Below are 23,348 nucleotides of genomic sequence, written 5' to 3' on the forward strand. Positions count from 1 at the left end.
TAACATTAAAATGGTGACTGAACCACACAGACTTTCTGCAAATCGCTAAACTTAAGAATTGCTTGAGACTGATCCTTTATTGTACAGAGTGTAATCCTTTGGAGGACAGAGTGTAAAAGCACAGGACAGGCTATTAAACACTGCCAAGATCACAACCAGTGTGCAGGATCAAATTAGAGAATCACAAAGAGAAAACCATGAGAATTTGCAATGAAGGGCAGGAAATTAGCGTTACTCTGCAGCTGTGCTAGGGCACTGGTAAAAACACACACCCCCTTTAAAAGTTAGTGCCATAACATTTAAAAGCTCTCCAGAACTTCTGCCAGATGACTCCTCCTCCATCCAAATTGCAGTCCTGAGTATAGTGTGATGGAGTTGCAGTCAACACTGCATAGGCACATATGCTCATATGCACATACACACACACATATTGCCAACAATCACAGCTTGCAATGCCAGTGTCAGTGGGTTCTACCATGCATTCTGTACACCCAACATGTTCCCCCATGTGATCCACATGAGACTGTGTTACTCCTGTTTTTCACTGTGGCTGATAACACAGCAGAGAATTCCCTAGTGCTCAGCAATATGGAAAATGGGGCTTCTCAGCTGCTAGTTAGTTTTTTAAAAAGTGTTGGTATTTCAACATTGGGTTTCCCCCCTTTGCCTGCATTCTTTTCTGTTCCCTTTCATTCAAGGAACTAACACTAAAATGCAAGTGCAAAACCTGAACCACACTGGCCTGATCCAATACAGCATCTCATGTTTTCTTATGTTCTATGATAGGATAATTGTGTAAATTAAAAAAACAACAACCTTTGGACATCACCACCCACATGTCAAAAGTGACATTCAATCCCAATTTAGAAAAGTGTGTTTTAAAAAGCAGCTACAGAATAAATACACTGGAGGAAAAAATGGTATGTAAGATGGACACAGAATCTGAAGTCCAGATTAAAAGTTTTCTGCTCTGAAAATCTGCAGTAAGATGTGTGTGTATAATGGGTCCTAGACTATGGAAATTTTCCTTGTAACACCATTAAAGCATCTATAATATTCTTCACAGGTAGGCAAATAAAGTAAAATAATATGCATATTACACTCTGTGTATGGCAGATTCAATAGAATATTTCTGTAGATGGAATAGTTTCCATCTCTGAAATGCAAATGTCTGGTTTGCCCCCTCCTGCTTTTGGGAACAGAATTTTGGGGAGCACTTAGGGCCACAGTGGGAGGAAAGAAGTGTGAAAGTTCCACTTTGAGGGCAGAAATCACTTCAGAAATGTTCTATTGGATCCAATGTAGTCTCAGTGCACATACAAACATGTCCACATCCATGTGAATGTACAGACAGAGAACACATATTAATCCTATTTATACACATGAAAACGGCAATAAGTTAAATGTGGTTTGAAACTGCTCCCATTTCTTGTATACTAGAACTACTTCAAAATGTGAATGACATGCTTCCATGAACCAACTGTTTTCTTGGGGACTGGCAGACTCAAACCATTCTTACTCCTCAGATTTCCACCCATCCCATCTTTTGAAGCTTCCTGGGAGGCTGTGTGTTGGTGTAAACATCACAGCTTCCTGGGGTCTGGCCAGAAATACTTGACTGTGACATTACATGACAGGTGAAACACTGAAAAACCAGTAGCCCTCAGCATGTGCAGCATTTCCATGCATGCATCACATCCATGGCAATTGCTGGTATGGTATGGAGAAGATGGATATTGGTGCATAAGATAAAACATTCTTTCAAGCATATTGTAAGAGGCTTTGCTTTCTGCCAGATTTAGCATCAGGTTTACAAGATATATATCAGCTCTCCTCACACTGTTGTGAAGCAGATCCTAAATTTTGGGTTTAAGATTACTTTCTAACCAAATAAAGGCCTGTGTCATGACACATGGTCTTGATGGCTTTGCTCTCTCCTGGTATCTGTTCTGTTTCTTCCTGGTCCTTCCTTCCCATATGCAAGGCTGCACTCTGAACTGTGGAATGCAAATTGTAATATCTGCTCCATGTCCAGAAGATGGCAAAAAATAAAAATAAAAACCCCTCCAGGATCCCTGGCAAAACTGGCCTGGAGAAAAATGGCTGACTGACCCCGAAGAGTCAATCTGCACTTTCCTGGGCATGTAAGAAGGGGGCATGAGAACAAAGCATCGATGCAACCCTTCCTGGCTTCCTTCTTATGATCTGCCTAAAGTTTACAGAATCAGCATTGCTGTCAGATAGCCATCTAGCCTCTTCTTAAAAACTTCCAAAGAAGAGCCCACCGCCTCTCAAGGAAGCCTGTTCCACTGAGGAACTGCTGTCAGGAAGTTCTTGCTAATGTTTAGTTGAAAAACTCTTCTGATTTAATTTCAACTAGTTCTAGGGCTGTAGAAAACAACTCCACACCATCCTCTATATGACAGCCCTTCAAGTACTTGAAGATGGTAATCATATCACCTCTCAGTTGTCTCCTCTCCAGGCTAAACATACCCAGCTCCTTCAGTCTTTCCTCATAGGACTTGGTCTCCAAATCCTTCACCATCTTTGTTGACCTCCTCTGGGCACAATCCATCTTGTCTATATCCTTCTTAAATTGTGGCACCCGAAACTGAACAGAATACTCTAGGTGAGATCTAACCAGAGCAGAGTAAAGCGATATTATCACTTCACATGGTCAACTCAATAGGGTTTACGCCCAGAAAAGTGTTCTTAGGATTGCTGCCACAAAATGATCAGAGAAATTCAGAAACTGTTTCATAATAGTCAGTAAAACATCAGAAAAAGAAAGGCTGTCAGAAAGCAATGTGAAGACTCAAAACAAGGCTTTTGTTTCCGCTGTTGTAAAATTAGCCCATATTCAGATGACTATCACAGGGAATTAACCAATATCTAAATGACTGTCATTGCATAATAGCATAATAGAACAGCATTATAGAACTGACTGTATACTATGTTTTCCCCTTTGTTGCTGTACCAAGAAGGAATTACTAAATTTACAGGATTTCCAGAAGCAAATCTGGCTCTAAGCAAGTGGGTAGGTAAGAAACTGACAGAAATCAGGTTGGATCCTGTTGGAAAAAAATCTATGCGCTCAAGGAGAATTTCTTTCTTTCTTTCTTTCTTTCTTTCTTTCTTTCTTTCTTTCTTTCTTTCTTTCTTTCTTTCTTTCTTTCTTTCTTTCTTTCTATCATACACTTTATACAACTACACTGGGTTGCCATGGAAGGTGGGAGGCAGAGAAGTTTTAGATAGGATCCAACACCCAGTTTGGTGTAATGGTTAAGTGTGTGGACTCTTATCTGGGAGAACTGGGTTTGATTCCCCATTCCTCCACTTGCAGCTGCTGGAATGGTCTTGGGTCAGTCATAGCTCTCACAGAGCTGAGATTCAGAGTGAAGAGTGGAATATAAGTCCAATTTCTTCTTCTTCTTCTTCCTTCTCCTCCTCCTCCACTGTTCCTTTAAAAACTTTTATTTTGAATAAGCAGTTGAGTGTCACTTCATTAGAAAGGGACAAATAATGTTCTAGATACTTTCTTGTACTGTGATTCTTTTAAAATTATTTGGGAGGAGGAGCATCATTGGTTATCACAGTTCTTTTAGAGGAAAAGCAGGAATGCTGAGTGGCCACACAACAGGGATTGAAGCAGGGTAATGCAAATGCTTTGAAAATTTTATTTGTGGCAGAGCTCATGGGATGCCTGGCCAGTCTTCTCCATCTCTTGCTTGACTTTTGCAAAAATCATAGCACAAGCTGTAAAAATGCCAGGGACACTACCACTGCTATCCTTTGCCCACAGCAGGATTTGCTTCTGAGCAAACATACATAGGATTGGGCAGCAAACTGCCAGTCTAATTTCAAACAATGCCACACTTCAGTACAATTTGTCATTGAACAGAAACTAGTTTTCAGTCATTTTAATTCCATTTGGGAAAAAACAATGGTGTGTCTCAATTCACATATACCACAATACGAAAATTTAAATGCTGTGGGTTTCAGTGCATAAGCCAAGCAAAGGAGAATGAGTTTCAGTACAAACTGATTGCCAACTTTTGAGCTTCCTGTAAAGCCAGGGCTTTTCAGGAAGTTCAGATTAGAGACTTTCTGTGAGAAATCTGTCAAAAGATGATGACCTTTTTGGCATTCAGTTTTCCTGTTTCGCAATCTCTCTCCATGACACTGAACAACCGAAAGACAAGAATTGTGATGAACTTGTATTCAAGGCTTGTTATTAATCTAGCTGCAAGCTAGCCAATAAAAACCTGGCTTTTGATTAAACTTGGTTATTCTGGTAAGCAGGCTGAGTTCTTTTGCAGGGAGGCTGCACACACATAAATTTAAAGTGACATTAACGTTCATATTATTCCACTTGAGTCTTCCATGAGGATAAAAATCTACATTCATTCATTTTGATTCCATCTGGATATTTTGGCAATGAGAGCTGGTTATTAAATGGAAGAATAATATGAGAGATGCTGGGCCTTGAAATTGCCGGAAGGCATGAGGCTACCACACTAGAACAAGGCTCTCCTTCTACTTACAACCATTCTTCATGTAATCAAGTTCTAAAATTGTGCAAGTGTATGTGAAGTGACCCATTCTCTTCTATGTAAGGAGAAGAAAGGAATTCTGGTATGGCAGGTAAGAGCCAAGGCACATCAAGAGGTGAGGACTCAACCTTGGCTGGGGAGAGAAGAAGAATCTCAAAGTATCAGAGCAGTCACAGTCTCCTTTAACTTCCCTCCCCCCCACAACAGACACCCTGTGAGGCAGGTGAGGCTGAGAGAACTCTTACAGCAGCTGCCCTTTCAAGAACAACTCCTATGAGAGCTATGGCTGACCCAAGGCCATTCCAGCAGCTGCAAGTGGAGGAGTGGGGAATCAAACCCAGTTCTCCCTGATAAGTCCGTACACTTAACCACTACACCAAATTGGCTCTCTTTTAAAGCTGGTTGCCTGCTGTGACTGTATTTCCCAGGAACCCAGAGAAAAACTTTGTTGTCTACCAAGTGCAATCTGTAAGTCCACAGATCAGCAATGGAAGTGGGCTCTTCATTCATCAACTACAGTGTAAGAAGAACTCTTCATTTTGAAGAAGAGCCAAGAATAATTGATATACTGTAATCCAGTGCAGCAATCATAGCTAGGGAATCTGGGAGTAATTGATAAGCCTTTATATACTAAATGCCATCTTACTGAGTAGTTTCAAATAATTCCAATTTTATCTTCCATTTTCACCCATCTATTCATCTATTCTAACTTATTCAATACAGTATTTTGGTTTAATGGGAAATACACTTTAAAAACAGCTATTTTTGATTGCTGCTATTTTTATTCCAGAACAGTAGCTGTGTCAGAGGTTTTGGGAAGTTCAATGATGGCTAAAACAGGTCATGGTTAAACTTAACATGCGTACCCCTCCTCACAAAGCTCTGTTGAGGTTTTTTATTTATTCTTGGTAAGAGGTACACATGGTCATTGTGTCAGTAACTGCACTTCACAGCATGTGCAACTCTGCTTTGGTTATGGCAGAGCAGGGCAACCAAGATTATGAGGGGGCTGGAACATCATCCCTATGGGAAAAGGCTGAAGAGTCTGGAACTTTTCAGTTTAGAAAAGAGGTGACTAACGGGGGCATGACAGAGGTTCATAAAATTTTGCATGGGGTAGAGAGTGTTGACAAAGAGAAATTTTCTTCCTCTCTCAAAATACTAGATTTCAAAGGCATCCAATGAAGCTGATGGGGAGTAGATTCAGGATGGACATAGAGAGTGTATGTAGTAGGAAATACACAGAAAGTGATTAAAATATGGAATTCACTGCCAGAGGATGTAGTGATGGTCACAGAAATAAATAGCTTTCAAAGGGATTAGATAGATTCATGGAAGTTAACTCCATCAATGGCTACTAGCTATGGTGACTGAGGGGAACCTCCACATTCAGAGGCACAAAGCCTCAGAATCCCAAAGCCAGGAGATGAAGGCCTCTTCCTCTATGCCCTGTTGTTGGCTAGCCAGGGGAACTGATTGGTCACTGTGTGAGACAAGATGCTGGACTAGATGGACCATGGATCTGTTCCAGCAAGGCTCTTCTTATGTTTTTAATAGAAGGGTTGAGTAAGTGCAAAGTAGAAGGTACTTTCCCTGTTCACCTGAATGTCTGAAGCTGTCCATTAGGGTAAGTCAGATCCATGAGGATATCTCCTGCTGTTTCAAACAGTTTTAATATCAGTCATGCAGAAGAAAAGAGATTAACTGGATCAATGCCATGGTACTCTCCCTATTTTTTTCCCATGGTACTTTCCCTTTGTAGTTGTGACTATAATAAATAGTTGTGGTCACAAAAATGGATGAAAAATAAAATCAATGTGTGAATCAGCTATTAGAAAAATATTTTATATGGATAAAAACAGTAAATCCTCTCCCACCAGTAGATAGTGTGAGCATGTGGTATCAAATTATTTATGACTGACAAAGAATTAATCTTTTGTTGGTGAAGGTAGAAATGGAATAACAATGTTACTAAATCTGTTGAATTGTTTAAACAGGGTTTAAGTCCCTTTTAAAAACTCCAATAACTTATTTTTTAAAAAAGCAATAACAAGAACTTCAGTCTCTATGTTATACTATCTAAAAAGAAATAAGGATCCATTAGTTGACAAACAACATTTTAAGAAAGAAAGTGACATACTTTTGAATTTTTTTGCTGGCCTCTTGTGATGCCTCTGAAGCATCCTGAAACTTTAATTCCATGTTTGCTCTCTCCTCTACCGTTTGCTGAAGCTGGGTTGCCAGTTCTTCATTTTGAAGAAGAAGCATGGAGACAATCTCCTCTCTGTTTTTCAGAGCTTTTTCATATGTCGTCAGAGCAGAGCTGAGCTGATCCTTCAGATTCGCTTCTTGAGACAAAGACTGGTGTAGGCTATGAAAACAAAGACACATGATCAAGTGATGCACAATGTTTGTTTGTTTGAGTGATCTCTAGCCTGTACTTACAGTCAAAGGAGATAGGACAATACCTAGAGGGTCTGATTAAAAAATGTAAAATGAAAAAGTTTTCAAAAATGTTTAAAAAAATGGCCAAAGGAAGACTGTTAGGGTTGCCAGGTCCCCTCTGGCCACTGGCAGAGGGTGGGGTAGGGTTGTGTTCTCCTGGTTGGGAAACTCCTGAAGATTTGGGGGTGGAGGTAGAGGTAAGCTGTAATTCTGGGTAGATCACCTGGCCCTGCCTGGAGGCTGGCATCCCTAAGCCCATCAACCCAAGATCTGAAATGTTGACACAAAGTTTCACAAACAGAAAAATCATACAAGGTTGAACCAATGTTTACTATTACTTAATTTATTACTTTTATATGTCACCTTTCTTCCATTAGGAAACTCAAGATGGTATATACAGATGGTCCCATGAGATCTCCCAGGATCTGACCAGACCTAGACCTGCTTGGTTTCAATAGGCTTCTAAACATATTGTTGCTGCTGCTGCTGTTGTTATCATCATCATCATCATTATCATTATCATTAACAACAACATAGCAATTTTAATGCACAAAATAATTCAGTGTTTGTTCTTCGCAAAAAACTTACAAGGTGCTATCATTTCCATTTTAGTCAAGAACTTTCCCTTGAAAGAATGACTGAGGAAGTGTATTTGGATTTCCTTTCCCCATGTTTCTGGGTTTCAAATGAACTGGGAAATATATGGGGAAATGATACTACCACAGTGCCTTAAAAGAACATATGTCACTTTGAAGGATGTGGTGATTGTTTAGAGGATTTTCACATAGAAACTGGTTCAGACAAACCCCTCCCTATGTGCGAAAGGCCCATCTTGCTTCACTAAGTTTTGTTAGTCGAACTTGGAGACCAAGTTCTATGAGGAAAGGCTGAAGGAGTTGGGCATGTTTAGCTTGGAGAGGAGGCGACTGAGAGGTGATATGATCACCATCTTCAAGTACTTGAAGGGCTGTCATGTAGAGGATGATGTGGAATTGTTTTCTGTAGGACCAGAGCCAATGGGTTGAGATTAAATCACAAGTTTCTGGCTCAACATTAGGAAGAACATCCTGACTGTTAGAGTGGTTTTTCAGTGGAACAGGCTTCCTCAGGAGATGGTTCCTGGAGAGGCTTCCTTGGAGGTTTTTAAACAGAGGCTAGATGGCCATCTGACAGCAATGAAGATCCTGTGAATTTAGGTGGAGGTGTTTGTGAGTTTCCTGCATTGTGCAGGGGGTTGGACTAGATGACCCTGGAGGTCTTTTCCAACTCTATGATGCTATGATTCTTAGGATATCCTAAGTCAAGCCTTGTAAACCCATTCACTTCAATAGACTTAAAATGACATAACTGTCCAGGATTGCACTGTGAGATGTCCCTGAACTCCTGTTTTATTAAGGTCAAGCCTGGGACAACCTCATTACCATTTAAGCATGTAGCAACTACAGGAAACTAGAAAACAAGACAATATTTGCAACATTTATTGATTAGATTTTTAGTTCATTCTTCTTCCAAATTATTATGATTCTGAATAATTAGCCATACATTTTTCTTCATAACAACACACCAAGGAAAATTCTACTGAGAAATAGCAATCTAGTTAGGATTGCCTGGTCTAATTCAGGAAATATCCAGAGACATTGGAGATGGAGCCAAGAGATTTTGCGGGTGGAGCCAGGAGCAAGGTTGTGACAAACATGACTGAACTCCAAAGAGAGTTCTGGCCATCACATTTAAAGGGACCACATTCCTTTTAAATGCCTTCTTTCCATTAGAAATAATGGAGGATGGAAGGAACCTTCTTTTGGCTGCTCATAGAATTGGACCCCCTGGAAACTTGAGGAGATACTATGCAGAAAATTTGGTGCCTCAACCTAAAAAACAAAAACAAAAAACCAGCCTGCCCACCCTGAGCCCCAATTCTCCATTATACCCTATGGGGACTGTTCTCTATAGGGTATAATGGAGTGCTTAGTGGACATTTCCTCCTCCCCCATCCACTTTCTGATAACCCCGATCAGGGAGAAGGCCTCCAGACAAGGGGATTCTCTGCTCCCAACTGGGGATTGGCAATCCTAGCCTAGTTTAATAGCAGAGGTTTTTTCATATTGAAACACTTGTTTTAAAATTGATACTTGATATATAAAATAGTTTGTTTGCAACCATTGTTTGGGAAGAATTTTTTGGTGCAAATGCTAGATGAGTAAAAGACATAATGATGAAATGCACATGAATAAACATACTCCAGAATGATTACAGTCCAAATAAGAAATGAAGTATAAACTGTTTTTCCTGTTTTAATCGCTGAAAAATAAACATGGGATAATAAACAAGCTCTGAGTCAAGACTACTGGCTTACACAGTCCTTTTCTTTCCCTTCTGCAGATGATATGACCATATCACCACATAGCCATATCATATAGAAATTAAAACTCACCCTACATGCATAAGTAAAGTATGGCTGATTTAATAGAAATCTAAAAGTGAAAGGTCAGAATATTGGTATGTCATTACACCTACCACCTGAGGTTGTTTGAAAACGCTGAGAAGTACCTATTCAATTAAATAAAGACATTTTGAAAATATAAATAATGTATAAAGAGACATGAAAAATCCACAAAGCAAAGGAACTCCAAAAATCACTGGAAGAGTAGCAGATAAAAGATACAGACTCTGATTTCGCTATGTATAGAGGGGGGGAAATCTTCAAACATTTCAAGTTAAGAATAAAAATTGTAAGCCAAAGAATTCACTATCCCATTTAATAGGCATGAATGAAAACACTGTGAGTTCTTACAAACAGAATCCTAGAGTACAAAATCCTGAGCAGGACTACTGAACCCTACTCAGGTCCCTTCAATGGGCCTTGATCCCAGGAAAGTGTTCTTAAACATTGCACTGCTAGACTTCTAATAGTTACAGCCCTATATTTAGTGGCATTTACTTCTGAGTAAATATGTATAGGATTGAAATGCTCATCCAACTTATTTTAACATCCAAGAGTTAAAATCTGGTCTGTGCTGCTAGCAACGTTATATGAAAAGAATGCATTCAGTTGTAGCTTTTTCTAAGGTAGCATTTTGTGCTTATAAAATCTGCTATGCAAACCATCCTGTTTATTGTAATATAATCTAAGACACTGGACAAAAATAGAAATCAAACCCAAATTTCATTTTAATAAGACTCCACTGCACAGCGCATAAGGTTGCTGACCATGTTAAGTTTCTCTATGTGCTCTCTTGCCCAGTTGGTCTGCGGCAGGGGTTTCAAACTCATTTGTTATGATGGCTGGATCGGACATATATAGGACTTTGTGGGGCCAGGCCATGTGTGCCATAAAATGTAATGCCAGGTAGTGAAGAAATAAGTTTTATAAAGGATACAGAGAAATACAATTAAAGATAATATTTTTTACTTAAAATTCAAACATGCTTTAAACTCTTATGATGTTTTGTCTAAAATAGAATGGTGGGGGAATAGTGGGATTTGGCAATGCAATTTTAAAAATAAAACATCAAGAAAAAGCACAAGGATCAAAGAAGAAACTAAAAATAGAAACCAAAATATAAAGTGCTCTGGGTTTAGGAAAACATGAAATGGCTGGGCATTGCACGCTTCTCCCCCTGCCCCCAGGTCTTCTCAGATTGTCAATGGCTCTCCAGTGTAATATCCCCATTTGGCTGTGGGTTTCCAGGTTAGAGTACTCACTAGACACCTGTTCTAAAATCCATTCAGCAGAAACATGCTGGCTCTTTATTTGCAAGGTCACACAACTTCAGCAAGGAACAACTTCTAACTGGCCATATAAACGCTGGAAAGTGAAACTGAACTCCACACCATTAAAATATATAGCAGCACAGACAAAGCTGCAAGGAAAAAATGGAATGGATTTTCCATTAAGGTCTCTGTGGCCAGATAGACTACTCCCAGAGATTTTAATGGAAAAGTTCATTCTGCATTTTCTTTGCAGCTTTGCAGGCCCAGAGTTGCTTCCTGCTTCAGCCTACAAAGACAAGGAAGGAGCTGGGAACTTTAGCAGCCTGGTAGCTTTGAAGGGTGAGGACAGGAGGGGGGAGAAAAAAGCCCCATGGGGCCTGATTAAAGCCCTGGGTAGGCCAGGTGTGGTTCATGGGCTGGACATTTGACACCCCTGGTCTGGAAGTTTGGGGGCTAAGTTGCCATCAACCATGTTGATGACACTCAGCTTTATCTGTTGATGGACAGCTGGCCAGACTCCACCCCAGATATTCTGTACAGGGTATTAGGGGCTGGATAGTTACTGCAGAGCCAGCTGAGATTAAATCCAATGAAGATGGAGGCCCTGTACCTGAGTTATGGAGCCTTGGGACTGGGATCCAGCTTCCAACGCTCAGCAGGGCATTGTTGACCCCAGCACCAAGGGTGAGAAGCCTTGGGGTGATCCTGGATGCCTCACTCTCACAGAGGCCCAGGTCACCACTATTGGCAGGTCAACTGTTTATCACCTCCAGCTGGTCAGGCAAATGGTTCCCTATCTCACTTCTTGGGATTTAGCTACAGTGGTCCATGCAATGGTCACTTACAAGCTAAATCACTGTAACTCACTGTGTGGGGCTGCCCTTGAACCCGACCCTGAAACTGTAGCTAGTGCAGAATGTGGTGGTGCACTTGCTGGTGGCAATGTCTGTGTGGGCACAGATTCAGCTGTTGCTATGCCAACTGCATGAGCTGCTATATAAGTACCTGATCCAGTTCAAGGTTATGGTATTGACCTATGTGGCTGGGACCAACATACCTACAGGATTGTCTCTTCCTGTATGTGTCCTGGAGAGTCTTGCACTTTGCTGATCAACACCTCCCGGTAGTCCCTGGCCTGAAAGACATCTGCTTAGCCTCAACCAAGGCCAGAGCTTTCTCTGTTTCAGTCCTGGCCTAGTGAAACATACTCTAATGTGAGATCAGGGCCCTGCAGGACTTGTTACAGTGCCGTAGGGCCTGTAAAATGGAGCTGTTCCACCAGGTCTTTGGCTGTAGCAGTGGATGTTCAATCCATCTTGGCCTCCCTCGCTTACAGAAATACATTATCTGACCAAAATCTGGCAGGAGGCACTATGACTGTTCTGGAGTTGTCTTTGTTTGCTGCCATCTTGTTTTGATTGTTCTGTTCGTTTTTAAACTTGGTTCTTATAAGTTTTTGCTATTTTGTTTATATTTGTTGTGAGCCTCAATGAGCCCATTTTTGGGATAGGACGGGATATAAATCTAATAAATAAATAACATCTCACACCACTCCTATTTAAACAGTTGTTAAAATAGCAGTTTTAAAACTGACATTGGGGCTTCACGATGGCAGGGTTCCAAACATGACAGCCTTTTGAAACAATTATATCACTAGCCAAATTGACATGACAGTTCTGAGACAATTTTACCAGAGTGATAAAGGGAGATGTTCTCAATAGTTCACCACAGCACGTTACCCTGCAAAATCCACACACATTGATTTAATCTGTCTCTGTATGATTTTTTTCACTTTAAAGTTGCTTCCATGTGGCACAATGCCCTGTTCTCTGACATCCACTGAGAATGCAGAGACATTTGTAAAAATAATGCTGCATCCTCCTTGCTTGCCATTCAAGCCTTCCCTGCTGCCATTCAAGAAAACTGGTAGTTGGTACATATAGCGTTAACATATGATAGCTATATATTACTAAAGATACTGCAAACCAGCAAAAAGTTCAATATGTGTATTTCAGTGGGTGGAAACTGGGTGGAAGTGGACATAGTGCTAGATGTGAATGTAAAGTGCAGAAATCTTTACCTTCCCTTCCATGCTTTCCTAAACTTGGTTTGGGTGTAATGTGCCAGGAAAAATCACAGAGGAGCTGATGCAATCCAGTAGACTGATGGAAGCATACCAATGTTGTGCAGAAGCCAAACTGAAATCTACTGTGACCTGGGGAGGGGATATTTACTATGATGTCCATCAAGAATTTGTGTAAAAAGACTCAACAGCATAAGAATCCTAATTTCCTGTAGAATTTAAACGTTTTTTTTTTAAAAAACAAAACCAAATGACAGGAGGGCTCATTTAAAAAACATTCTGATAACATGATATGATATTTTGCTGGATCTTAGATGTTTAAAGGACTCAGTGGGCCATTTCTGCAAAGTGAAGAATTCTGTAGAGTGCCCATTCAGTTAGAAGTGACACTTATTTGATAACAGCAATCTCATAGCACTGGAACACGACTCGGGCATTAGAATCACCTCCAAACAAGTTCAACTTAATGGCTGTGCTTTATGCCATTTACTTTTATTATCGTCTCTAGGGAATGCTGTTTACCCTGTTTTAAAATTTATATGACTCATTTTGCAAGCTGCTTTTTCAAAATTAGTTTGAAGGGAATAGTGATTTAGGAGACAGAGTGGAAATCAATTCCAATTCGATATTGATAGCTACCGTGCGATGTAAACTGTGTGTTCTTTCTAATTAAATGTAAACACATTCAGTTCTAAAGTCCAGCAGCGATGACAACAGCCACTAGAATGGATTGCTTAAAGCACTGATCAACTGATTTGTCTGAACCTTTTGTTCATACTGTAGGTATTCTTGAGCAATGCATGGCAGGGTGAGTGTCAGTTCCAACTGACTTTAGTTTAGGTCATCTTCAGATTAAAAAAAATGCGTGGACAAGAATGTGGAGTGCTCAGTAATGCCTAAAGTTATCCATTAACAATGTCCTTCTGATAGCTAATCAATAGCATTGCATGGAGCCAAGCACACTGCTCTGAACTACCCCTCTCCCAAACGCCAAGTCTTGGTAAATATTTAATGGCAGTAAAAGGTGTTTTGGTTGTTATCGAACTGATACCTTTAAAGAACTCTTAAAAGAAACTTTATCTTTCCTCTTTCTGCATAATTTGTTCATTTATTATACAGCCCTGATGCAAAGTGCTTAAAAGAATGTATTTCAATTCAGCCTTCAAATGGAGGATATTCAGCTCCGTGTGTGTGTGTTAAACAGAAAATACTTACAAAAGAACACAGAGAAATCTTTTGGACACTCGTGTTTCCTTGATAGAGCACTGATGCACAAGTATAGATGAGTCAACACATCATAGGGAGCTCCTTCTCCCCCACAAAAAAGCAAAAGTTGCTGGCGCTTCGGAATTTAGAAATAGGATACCTGGTGCTGCTGGCACAGGTGTATAAAATTTATTACTTTAAAGAAGTGATTGGAGAATTTTTTCTCTGTCTTTCACTGACACTACTAGAACTTGAGAGTCCCTCAATTAAATTGATAGGCTGTAGGTAGAGAGCCAACAAAATAAGACCACTATTACATATGCATTTGCTGTCATGAGATATGGCAATGGTTTCTGGTTTTGATGGCTACACAAATAGATTAGAGAACTGTATGGAAGATAGGCCTGTTATTCACTTTACTGGGTTATGATAGCTAAATGGAGGAATTTTCTTGGTAGAAAAAGCCCAGCAGGAACTCATTTGCATATTAGGCCACACACCCTAATTTACTAGTATTCCATAAAATGCTATGTCCAATTGCAATTAAGGATGGCAGCAGGCAGGGTTCAGTATGTTTTTGTTGTTGTTTGCCTTCAAGTCAGACTGACATGGCAACCCCCTATGGGATTTTCAAAGCAAGAGACATTCAGAGGTGGTTTGCCATTGCCTGCCGTCATGCCACAACCCTGGTATTCCTTGAAGGTCCCACCTCCAAATGCTAGCCAGGGTTGACACTGTTTAGCTTCTGAGATCTGATGAGATCAGGCTACCCTGGGATATCCAGGTCAGGGTAGGGTTCAGTATGGGGTGTGTGTCTTTATTTCAATGCATTTTTATACTTCTAAGGTTCTCCTCACCTCCGTTTATCCTTACAACACCCCCGTGAAGAAGGCTAACAAAGAACAATTAGTCCTAGGTCATGGATGAGCAAAGAATAGAATCCAGGTCTCTCCAAGCCTAACCCAGCATTCTAATTACATCACCATGCTGGAGCTGCTAGACCTCAGATACATGTATAGTGGGCCTAGAGCCTTGGTACCAAGGAGGTTTGGACAGAACAAAGAAGTCATGGGCAGTATAAGTGTCTCATGTAGGGATGCCAGCCTCATAGTAAGATAGGCTTTCCAACCCCCCCCCCCGCCCTGTCGGGGGACCCCTGGATTAGCAGCCTCCTCCCCCGCTCTCCAAAAACGTAAAAGCGCGGGGGGGGGGGGAAACGGCGCAGTGTCTCTTTCCCTGCCTGCCTCCCTCCCTCGCAGTCTTTAGGTGTCTCCCTTCCTCCGGGTCACAAAGACCTGCTATTCGCTCCAGTCCAGCCTCCCTTTGCGAGGTGCATGCTGGGACTCGTAGTCCTTGCATCCTCTCTGGCTGCCACAGGCATCTCCTTGGGGAGTCTGGCCGGCGGAGGGGGGGGGAGCTCCGCCCCCAGAGGACCATGTGTGTTTCTACCTCCGGAGGTTTCAGTCACTGATTGAAAGGCTTCCTCTTGGGATGGGGTGTCTGTGTTACTTTGAAGAAGTTGGCAGCAACTCATGAGTAGAGAGGCCAATCCCCCTTCAGTGTTGCCAGAAATGGGGGGCGGGAAGTCTGCTGAGTACTTCATTATTCTCTATGTGGAGATCGATTCTCATAGGGTATAATGGGAAATTGATCTGGAGGTTTCAGGGGCTCTGGGGGTGCTGTTTTTTGAGATAGAGGCACCAGTTTTTCAGTATAGTATCTAGTGACTCTCCCCAAAGTATCCCCCAAGTTTCAAAACGATTGGACCATGGGGTCCAATTCTATGATCCCCAAAAGAAGGTGCCCCTATCCTTCATTATTTCCTATGGAAGGAAGACATTTAAAAAGGTGTGCGGTCCCTTTAGATGTGATTGCCAGAATTCCGTTGCAGTTCAATTATGCTTGTCACACCCTTGTTCCTGGCTCCGCCCCAATGTCTCCTGGCTCCACCCCCAAACTCCCCAGATGTTTCTTGAATTGGACTTGGCAACCCTATAGTAGGACCTTGGGATTTCCCCAGAATAACAGCTCATCTGCAGACTACAGAAGTTAGTTCCTATGGAGAAAATGGATGCTTTGGAGGGTGGATTCTATTGTACCCCACTGTGGTCTCTGTCTTTGCCAGGCTCCATCCACATATCTCCAGGACTTTCCCAATCTGGATTTGGCAACTCTACCCCTCCTCCCCTGCTGGTGGCCACCCTGCTCTCATGACAGTGCTCTGCTAATAATATGGGCTGAGTCTTCAAAATGACTTCCTTAGATACAGGAGGAGAACAAGCACAACAGATGGGGCTGATAAGGCCAAAGCCTCTTCCAATAGCAGGCGAAAAAATAATGAAGCATGTCACAGTCTAGGATAGCAAAATATCTCTTTAAAAATGAGTAATAGCTATGATTAATAGCCGCCCTGAGCCACTTGCTGGGAAGGGTGGGATATAAATCATAAAATAAATAAATAAAAATAAATAAATGATATTCTTGTGATGGTACATCTACTCCAATATTCAACAACTGCTACTGGGATGACCACAAATGCTACTAGGATGTCTACAAGCAGGACACTGGCTCATAGACATCACTGTATATGTATTTAGTTTAAAAATGCCTTTTATAGTAACTGTCATTAAAACATAGGTAAATTACATACTGTGTAAATAAGTACTTGCTTTTGTCACCCTTCATCTTTCACTTTAATATAGAGCACTAGTTGCTGAATAGCACTGCTATATGAAGCATCTAATCCAGACTCCTCAAACTTTCATATAGAATTATGTCTTTCCTATCAATACTTTGTGTGTGTACTAAAACATTCCACCTGTTGAAGCCTTCTCCTCATAAACATGATTTCATAAGCATGTTTTTCGTAAACATGATCCTCTGACAATTTCAGGTGCCTCATTCTTCATCTTTATCAACAAAATCTGTGTAACTCAACACTTTTGAATGTTAATCTGAGACAAAGAATGTATAAAATTACACTAGCATGCATAAAATGTAATCCTCTCTGGAGCTCATGTCTATGGTAGGTTAATGGGGAATGATAGGGTACAGTTTCCTTTATCTAATGAACAGAGATACTTCTTCAAACAAACAGCCCTATCCCCCACTATAGAGTTCTCATGAGGCATAAGGAACAGGGGGAAAAAATAAGGCTGGAGTGTGTCCTTATTTTTCTCTTCTGCTATTGCTCCCCAAGGACGGAATAAAGAGTCAGACACAGAGTATTGGTATAAAATTGGGCCACTTTATTCAATATTGTAATAAACATCAAGGGTACCCCACCAACGGCCTAGCCAGGGCTAGGGGTCACCGCGACCGCTCCTCTGCAATTAACGGGCGAGAGACCCAGCCCCCCAGCCAGAGCTGAGTGTTACTTAGCTCCCTCCAGACAGGCCCAGCAGGGCCCAACCCAGACGCACATCTCGCCAGAAAGGCACCCTCTAGCTGAGCCTCCTGGACAGTCTGCATTCTCCAAACCCTGGTCTTCAAACCCGAAGCCTGATCATGCCAGACCCCAAATTCCCCAAAAGGGGGATGCTTCGCAGTCCTCCCCTAGCCGCATAGTGCCCTAAACCCCAAAAACCTGCCACTAAAGTGACCGCCTATTTAACAGCGCCTCCCGATAGCCAAATCCTCAATCCACTGCATTGCTATGTAGGGTAGGCAAAAAACGCACCCTAGCCACTGCCAATCAGCCAAGGTGTAAAAATTTCCTACCCCACTCCTCCAAGGAGGCAACCAGCAAATTGCCCACATAACATGCAGGGTTGGTGGGAGGGCCAGGGTGGGTGGGAGGGTGTCAGATCCCGCCTTTTTCTCTGCACGCCGAAACGGGTGCCCCCTGACTCTTCCCATCCAGGGAAGCAAACTCTGCTCATGCAGCCTAGCAGCTACACTGCAGTCTGCAAGCATAAGATTCTCTTTAGCAACATAATGTATCCTGAAACAAAGAAATGTAGTTACTCTTGTGGAAGTTCCACAGCATTGTTAAAGTTGCAAGTTAAAGCTGAATTTGCCAATTTGGTCCATCCTGAAATCCATGGGTTCAAGCATACTGTAAAGGTTTGGAGATACTGACATCTGGCAAAATTAATTCTAGTAGTAACTCTGGCCCTATTATTTTTCTTTGCCTTATGCCTCGTGAGAGCTCTTTCAATGGAAAATGTGATTAAATCAAGGTGAGGAAATGATCTGGTAGCCTACCAATTTACCTGAAAGGAAGACTTTGTCCCCACCACCACCTGCTTTCAAACAAAAAGAAGGTTGTCTTGAATCCACATATAAGTTGAAAGACATGTACAATAATTTAAAAAAAAAATTATGTATCATCTTTTTTGAGAGAGATTGCCTTACATTCAGGGTTGTCTTCTTTTCAGGTAAACACAGTTATATCCTAGCATGTAGGGTTTGTGCTGGCCATCTGAATCTACTTTACATATCCTAACTTTGTCTTACTAGCTTTACTAGGCATGGACATGAACTGAATTTTGTGACAAACCAGGCCGGTTTGTTGGATCACAAACTGCAGTTCAGGCAATTGCATTGTTTACAAGCTGCCCATGAACCAGCTTGAGTTTTGGTTCATTTCAGTTTGGGTTTGTGGGCCAGACATACTGATGCCCAAAATAATGGTGGGCCACACCACCGTGGTGGCACAACTCTCCAGTGAATGCAGAAGGCATTTAAGTGCCTTCTGAATTCACTTGTGAAAGCTGTGGCAGCTTCCATGGGGGGGGGGGGGAGGATTGGGGTAAGACACAGGGGAAGGAAGCTGTCAAAAAGGAAAAAAGGGTATAATAGATTTTATAGTGGTTGAGGGGGTTATGCCAGCTGGCCAACCCCTGGAAGTGATAGAGGAAGGCCAGGAGGTGTGAGCAGTGAAAGAATAGGGTCTTCAGCACCTTGGGCAGGTGCAGGTCCAGGGGGCAGAAGGCAAAAAAGTTGACATTTTGTTTGAAGCAGCAGCAAGGGAGGTTGGGAAGCAGACCCCCCATTATTGGAGAGGGTACCCAGGAGCAACTTTTGGATGCTCAGTCAAGAATGTAATGAACCATAAACTGGTTCAGCAAACAAATAAGTCCGTGGAGGTTCATAAACCCATGAACCACATACCACCATGAACCAACATTTTCCTGATTTATGCCCATCCCTAATCATTACTATATATTGATTTAGTATTGGATCCAAGCACTCCATAGAGTTTAAAAATGATAATATCCCTGCCATATTCTTGATGAAAGGTCAGAGATCTGAATATATCCAGGACTTATCTTTTTTCTAGGACCAAGTTTCTATATCATGTTACAAAGTCCCTTAAGTTTTAGAGAGTCAATAGCATGGTTCTATGGCTTGTAACCCACTGACCTTTTACAGGCAAATGCAAGGAACAAAAATCAATAAGTGCTTTTCTCAGGGAAGAGGCAAATAGTCAGAGAGGTGACAAGCCATGGGGGTGTTTAAATCTTATTTTATTTATTTACTTCTTTTATACCCTGCCAATGGGGATCCAAAGCAGCTTAGATCATTCTCCTGGCCTTCATTTTATCCTCACAACAACCCTGTGAGATAGGTTAAACCCAGAGTGTGTGACTAGCCAAGGTCACTCAACAAGCTTCCACAGAGAGTGGGGATTCACACCTGGGTCTCCCCTGATCCTAGTCTAACAATAACCACTACACCATGCTGGCTCTTATTCTGCCCATCTGCATCAAATTATGCCACAACACTGCTTTTCTTTTGTTAAGGTATCTTCTCCAAGCACATTTGGAAACCTCTGGAGTGAAAAGTAACTGGTAGAGAGAAATTTTTAATGACGTGTGCAAGGAAAGAGTCCAGCACTTACTTCATCCCAGCCAAACTCCACTCCCTCTTATAATTGCTTCTTCCTAGCAACATGCTTTGATACAGAACATGAAACTAGGTCGTTAAGGCTGCTTCCTATATTGCCACCAATACACAGTGCAAAAAGGAAAATTTGTGTTTCCTTTTCACTACGCTGGAATATAAGATGTTGCTCATATGGGTTTCCCCAACCATGGCAATGTTTTAACCTAGATCTTAGTGCAAGGCAGATCAATGATCCACACATCCCATATTACAGTACAAATGTGGAAAGAAGTGCAAATGGATTAAGCATCTTTTTGCCTTTCTTCCAGAAAGGCCTTGACTCTCAAAAGTTCATACTCTGGAAATCTTGTTGGTCTCTAAGATGCTACTGGACTCAAATCTAGCTCTTCTAGTGCAGACCAACATGGGTACCCCCCTAAAACTATCTTCAAGATAGAGTCACATAGTGGAGGTAAATTAAGGCATCCTTTCTGTTCAGGAATCATGGCTTGGATTTTGTTACTCCACTAGACAACATGCAGAGCCTTCCTCCAGCGGAAAAGATGGAAGACTTTGCACTACATTGAGTGGAGTAGTCCGGTCCCATTTTCCCACTATTTGTTTGAGCAGCTCTGACTCCTGTCTTGAAACAGTTCTTAGTAAAATAGTTGCGGCAAGGGGGATTTGGTGTTTTAAAAACAGTTTTGGAAAATGGAGCAACGAGACATCATTGATCAGGTGTATAGGTTAACTGCTGGGAGAATATGCTACGTCAGTATGAATTTGATGTTATTCTCATATTACTTTGGCTAATTTTCTTAGTAGGATTTTCTAAAAGCTTCTTGTGCAGGATGAATGGAGGGGTAATCCACAGACACCTTATTACATTTAAGTAATAATTACTCCTGTATTATCATTTAATAGGATGCAGTAAAAATGGTACAATTCCACTGTTTAACCAAGAGTTAAAATATGCACAGTAATTCTGTATTTTCATAATATTCCTTTTGACAAAGATAACAGCCATGAAAACAGTTCCCACCTGGCTAAACCTGACATACAGGTTTTGTGGAGGGGGAAAAAAAAATGCATGACTTAATTATTGAAATAGATCTATCAGGACTGTCCCCCAATCCACCTTGCCTGCCCCACCTACAGATGAACTTCAAATGACCTGCTTTATGCAAAAAAAAGAATTGTAATAACTTGTACTAAAAGCTGTTATAAAACTAAAGCTGCCAGGAAGACAAAAGCATGGTTCAGAAATGCCTCCGACGCCCCTAGAGGAGAAAGCTTTGAAAAGTCACCTTTCACAAAGTTTACTTTTACAGTGAATGAACAGATGAAATAATTTGAACGGGGTTAATTATGTTTGGCTTCATTAGTCCTCAACATTGTCTATTGTTTAAAATGATTTAATTAAAACAACAGTTAATGTCAAGAGTAACACAACAAAGAGGCAGTCCACTCATTCCCCTGTGACCTGTCTTCTGTAAGGGCAGTGTTATAGCAGGGTCTCTACATTTTAATTTCCCCCAGTCCCACCCCCCTACAGTACTATGCCTCATGAAAAACCATGAGGCAAATGTTCTTTTTATTTAAATGAAACATGAAAGTGAAAGTCTCTTAAATGGAAGAATGGTTTGTGCCATGCAAGTTATCTCAGCAGCAATCATGTCCCTTTACAGAAGACTCCATTCTGATTTATGCTCAGACTGGTTTTGTGGATGGTGGCAATAGGAAGCCTTTCAGCTGCAGCTGACTTAGGGCATCTCTATAGGGTTTTCAAGTGGGGTTGCCAGACCTCCAGTCCCCACAGGGGTTCCCCTGATTTTGGGGGCGCCTTCCTGCCATCAGCCAACTGGCTGGTTGGGGGAAGCCCCACCCCATGCTCTGTCCCAAGAGCAACCACCCTTACTGCAAGATATAAAAAGCCCTCCAGCTGACTGACGGGAGCAGATGGCTGCTGATCAGCTGGATGGTCCTTTAAATCTTGCAGGAGGAAGAGGCGGAGCTGAACATGCATGCACACCAAGCTGCAAATCTGCAGCTTGACATGCAGGAGTATGCACTCCCCTTTAAATGCTGTTGGGAAGAAACGAGGCTGTGTACCTGCACTCCAAGGCTTGGGTGCATGGCTTTCTCCCCTGGTTCTTCCTAACAGCATTTAAAGAGACTATTTAAATACTGTCAGGAAGAAGCGGGGGCCACAGTTGGACTGCAGGTGCACACAGTTCCCCCCACGTTCTTCCCAACAGCATTTTAAGGGTTGGGAAGAAGTAGGGGGGGGCAACAATTTCCAAAGTGATGATGTCACTTTTGTGTGATGTCATTGCATTGCAGTTGTCCTGCTCCCTCCAGTAATGCCCCCAAGTCCCCCACTGGGGTCTTGGAGGGACCTGGCAGCCCTATTTTCAAGGGAAGAGACATTTAGAGATGGTTTTCCATTGCCTGCCTTTGCATAGTGATCCTGGACTTCTTTGGTAGTCTCCCATCCAAACACAAAACAGGCTTGATCCTGCTTAGCTTTTGCGATCTGATGAGATGGGGCTAGCCTGGGCCATCCAGTTCAGGGTATGGTAGGGTAGGTTTTCTGGATACATTTCCATTAACATTAGGAGACCTTGTATGCTGTTTATGTATGTATGTACATATGCATGTATGTACGTACAGATATAGACAGTTATATATAGATATAGTTATATACACACACACTCATGTAAAACTGAAGGTGGAACCTTCAAAAAATATCAAGAGAATCCTTCTGATAACTCCAATTTCCTGGCAGATGGTTCATTTACAAAAGCAGCTGACTATGGAGTGCTCAATGCCCTTCACTCTCTGAACTTAATATCAAAAGGCATGAAACCCAGGGAGTTTCTGATCCTACAGCCATTTATAGAGTGTCTTTCTCCCAAGTCTAGGGCAAGTCCAAAACATCTGAGAAAGCTTAGATGCTGGGTAAGACTTGGAACACGGAGGATCAAAGTAAACATATGATGCTGCTTTACACCAAGACAGACCACTGGTTTAACAAGGAAAATATTGTCCACTCTGACTGGCAGCAACTCTAGGGTTTCAAGTAGGTAGGCATCTTTCACATTACTTACTGCCTGATTCTTTTAAGTACAGATGTAAAAAACTGTATCTGGGACTTTTCTGCATACAAAGCAGATTCTCTACCACTGAGCCACAACCACTCCCCAAGAGTGTCTTGTTCAAAAGATGTCTTGAATTGGGGTGGCAGATGTCTTTTCCCATAGGGAAACAGCTTATCTTGAGAGGCTCATAAAAATAAGGTAGTAAATTTTCCAAATATCATTCTACAACTGCTGGGGTGCTGTCTCTTTATCATAACAATCACTGCAGTATAGAGACAAACACAGAGTGTGAGTACTCACACTGGCATTTAGAGACATAAATTGTGGTTCAAATTAAAAAATATACATTGAAGTTTATCCACATGATGGATGAGGCTGCACCAGCACAATGTGTATAACCTACATGTCCAGGCTGTG

General features: G+C 41.6%; 1 protein-coding gene across 1 annotated transcript in view; it reads right to left on the reverse strand.

Moving 5' to 3' along the window:
• MIPOL1 (mirror-image polydactyly 1) overlaps window positions 1-23,348 on the reverse strand; it is a 339,211-nt gene that overhangs the window by 41,268 nt on the left and 274,595 nt on the right. The window contains exon 11 of the mRNA XM_060262096.1: window positions 6,694-6,924. Coding sequence (XP_060118079.1) covers window positions 6,694-6,924 — 231 coding nt within the window. The remainder of the gene's footprint in view (window positions 1-6,693; window positions 6,925-23,348) is intronic.

The sequence above is a fragment of the Heteronotia binoei genome, chromosome 21 (assembly GCF_032191835.1).
Source record: "Heteronotia binoei isolate CCM8104 ecotype False Entrance Well chromosome 21, APGP_CSIRO_Hbin_v1, whole genome shotgun sequence".
Lineage (NCBI taxonomy): Eukaryota > Metazoa > Chordata > Lepidosauria > Squamata > Gekkonidae > Heteronotia > Heteronotia binoei.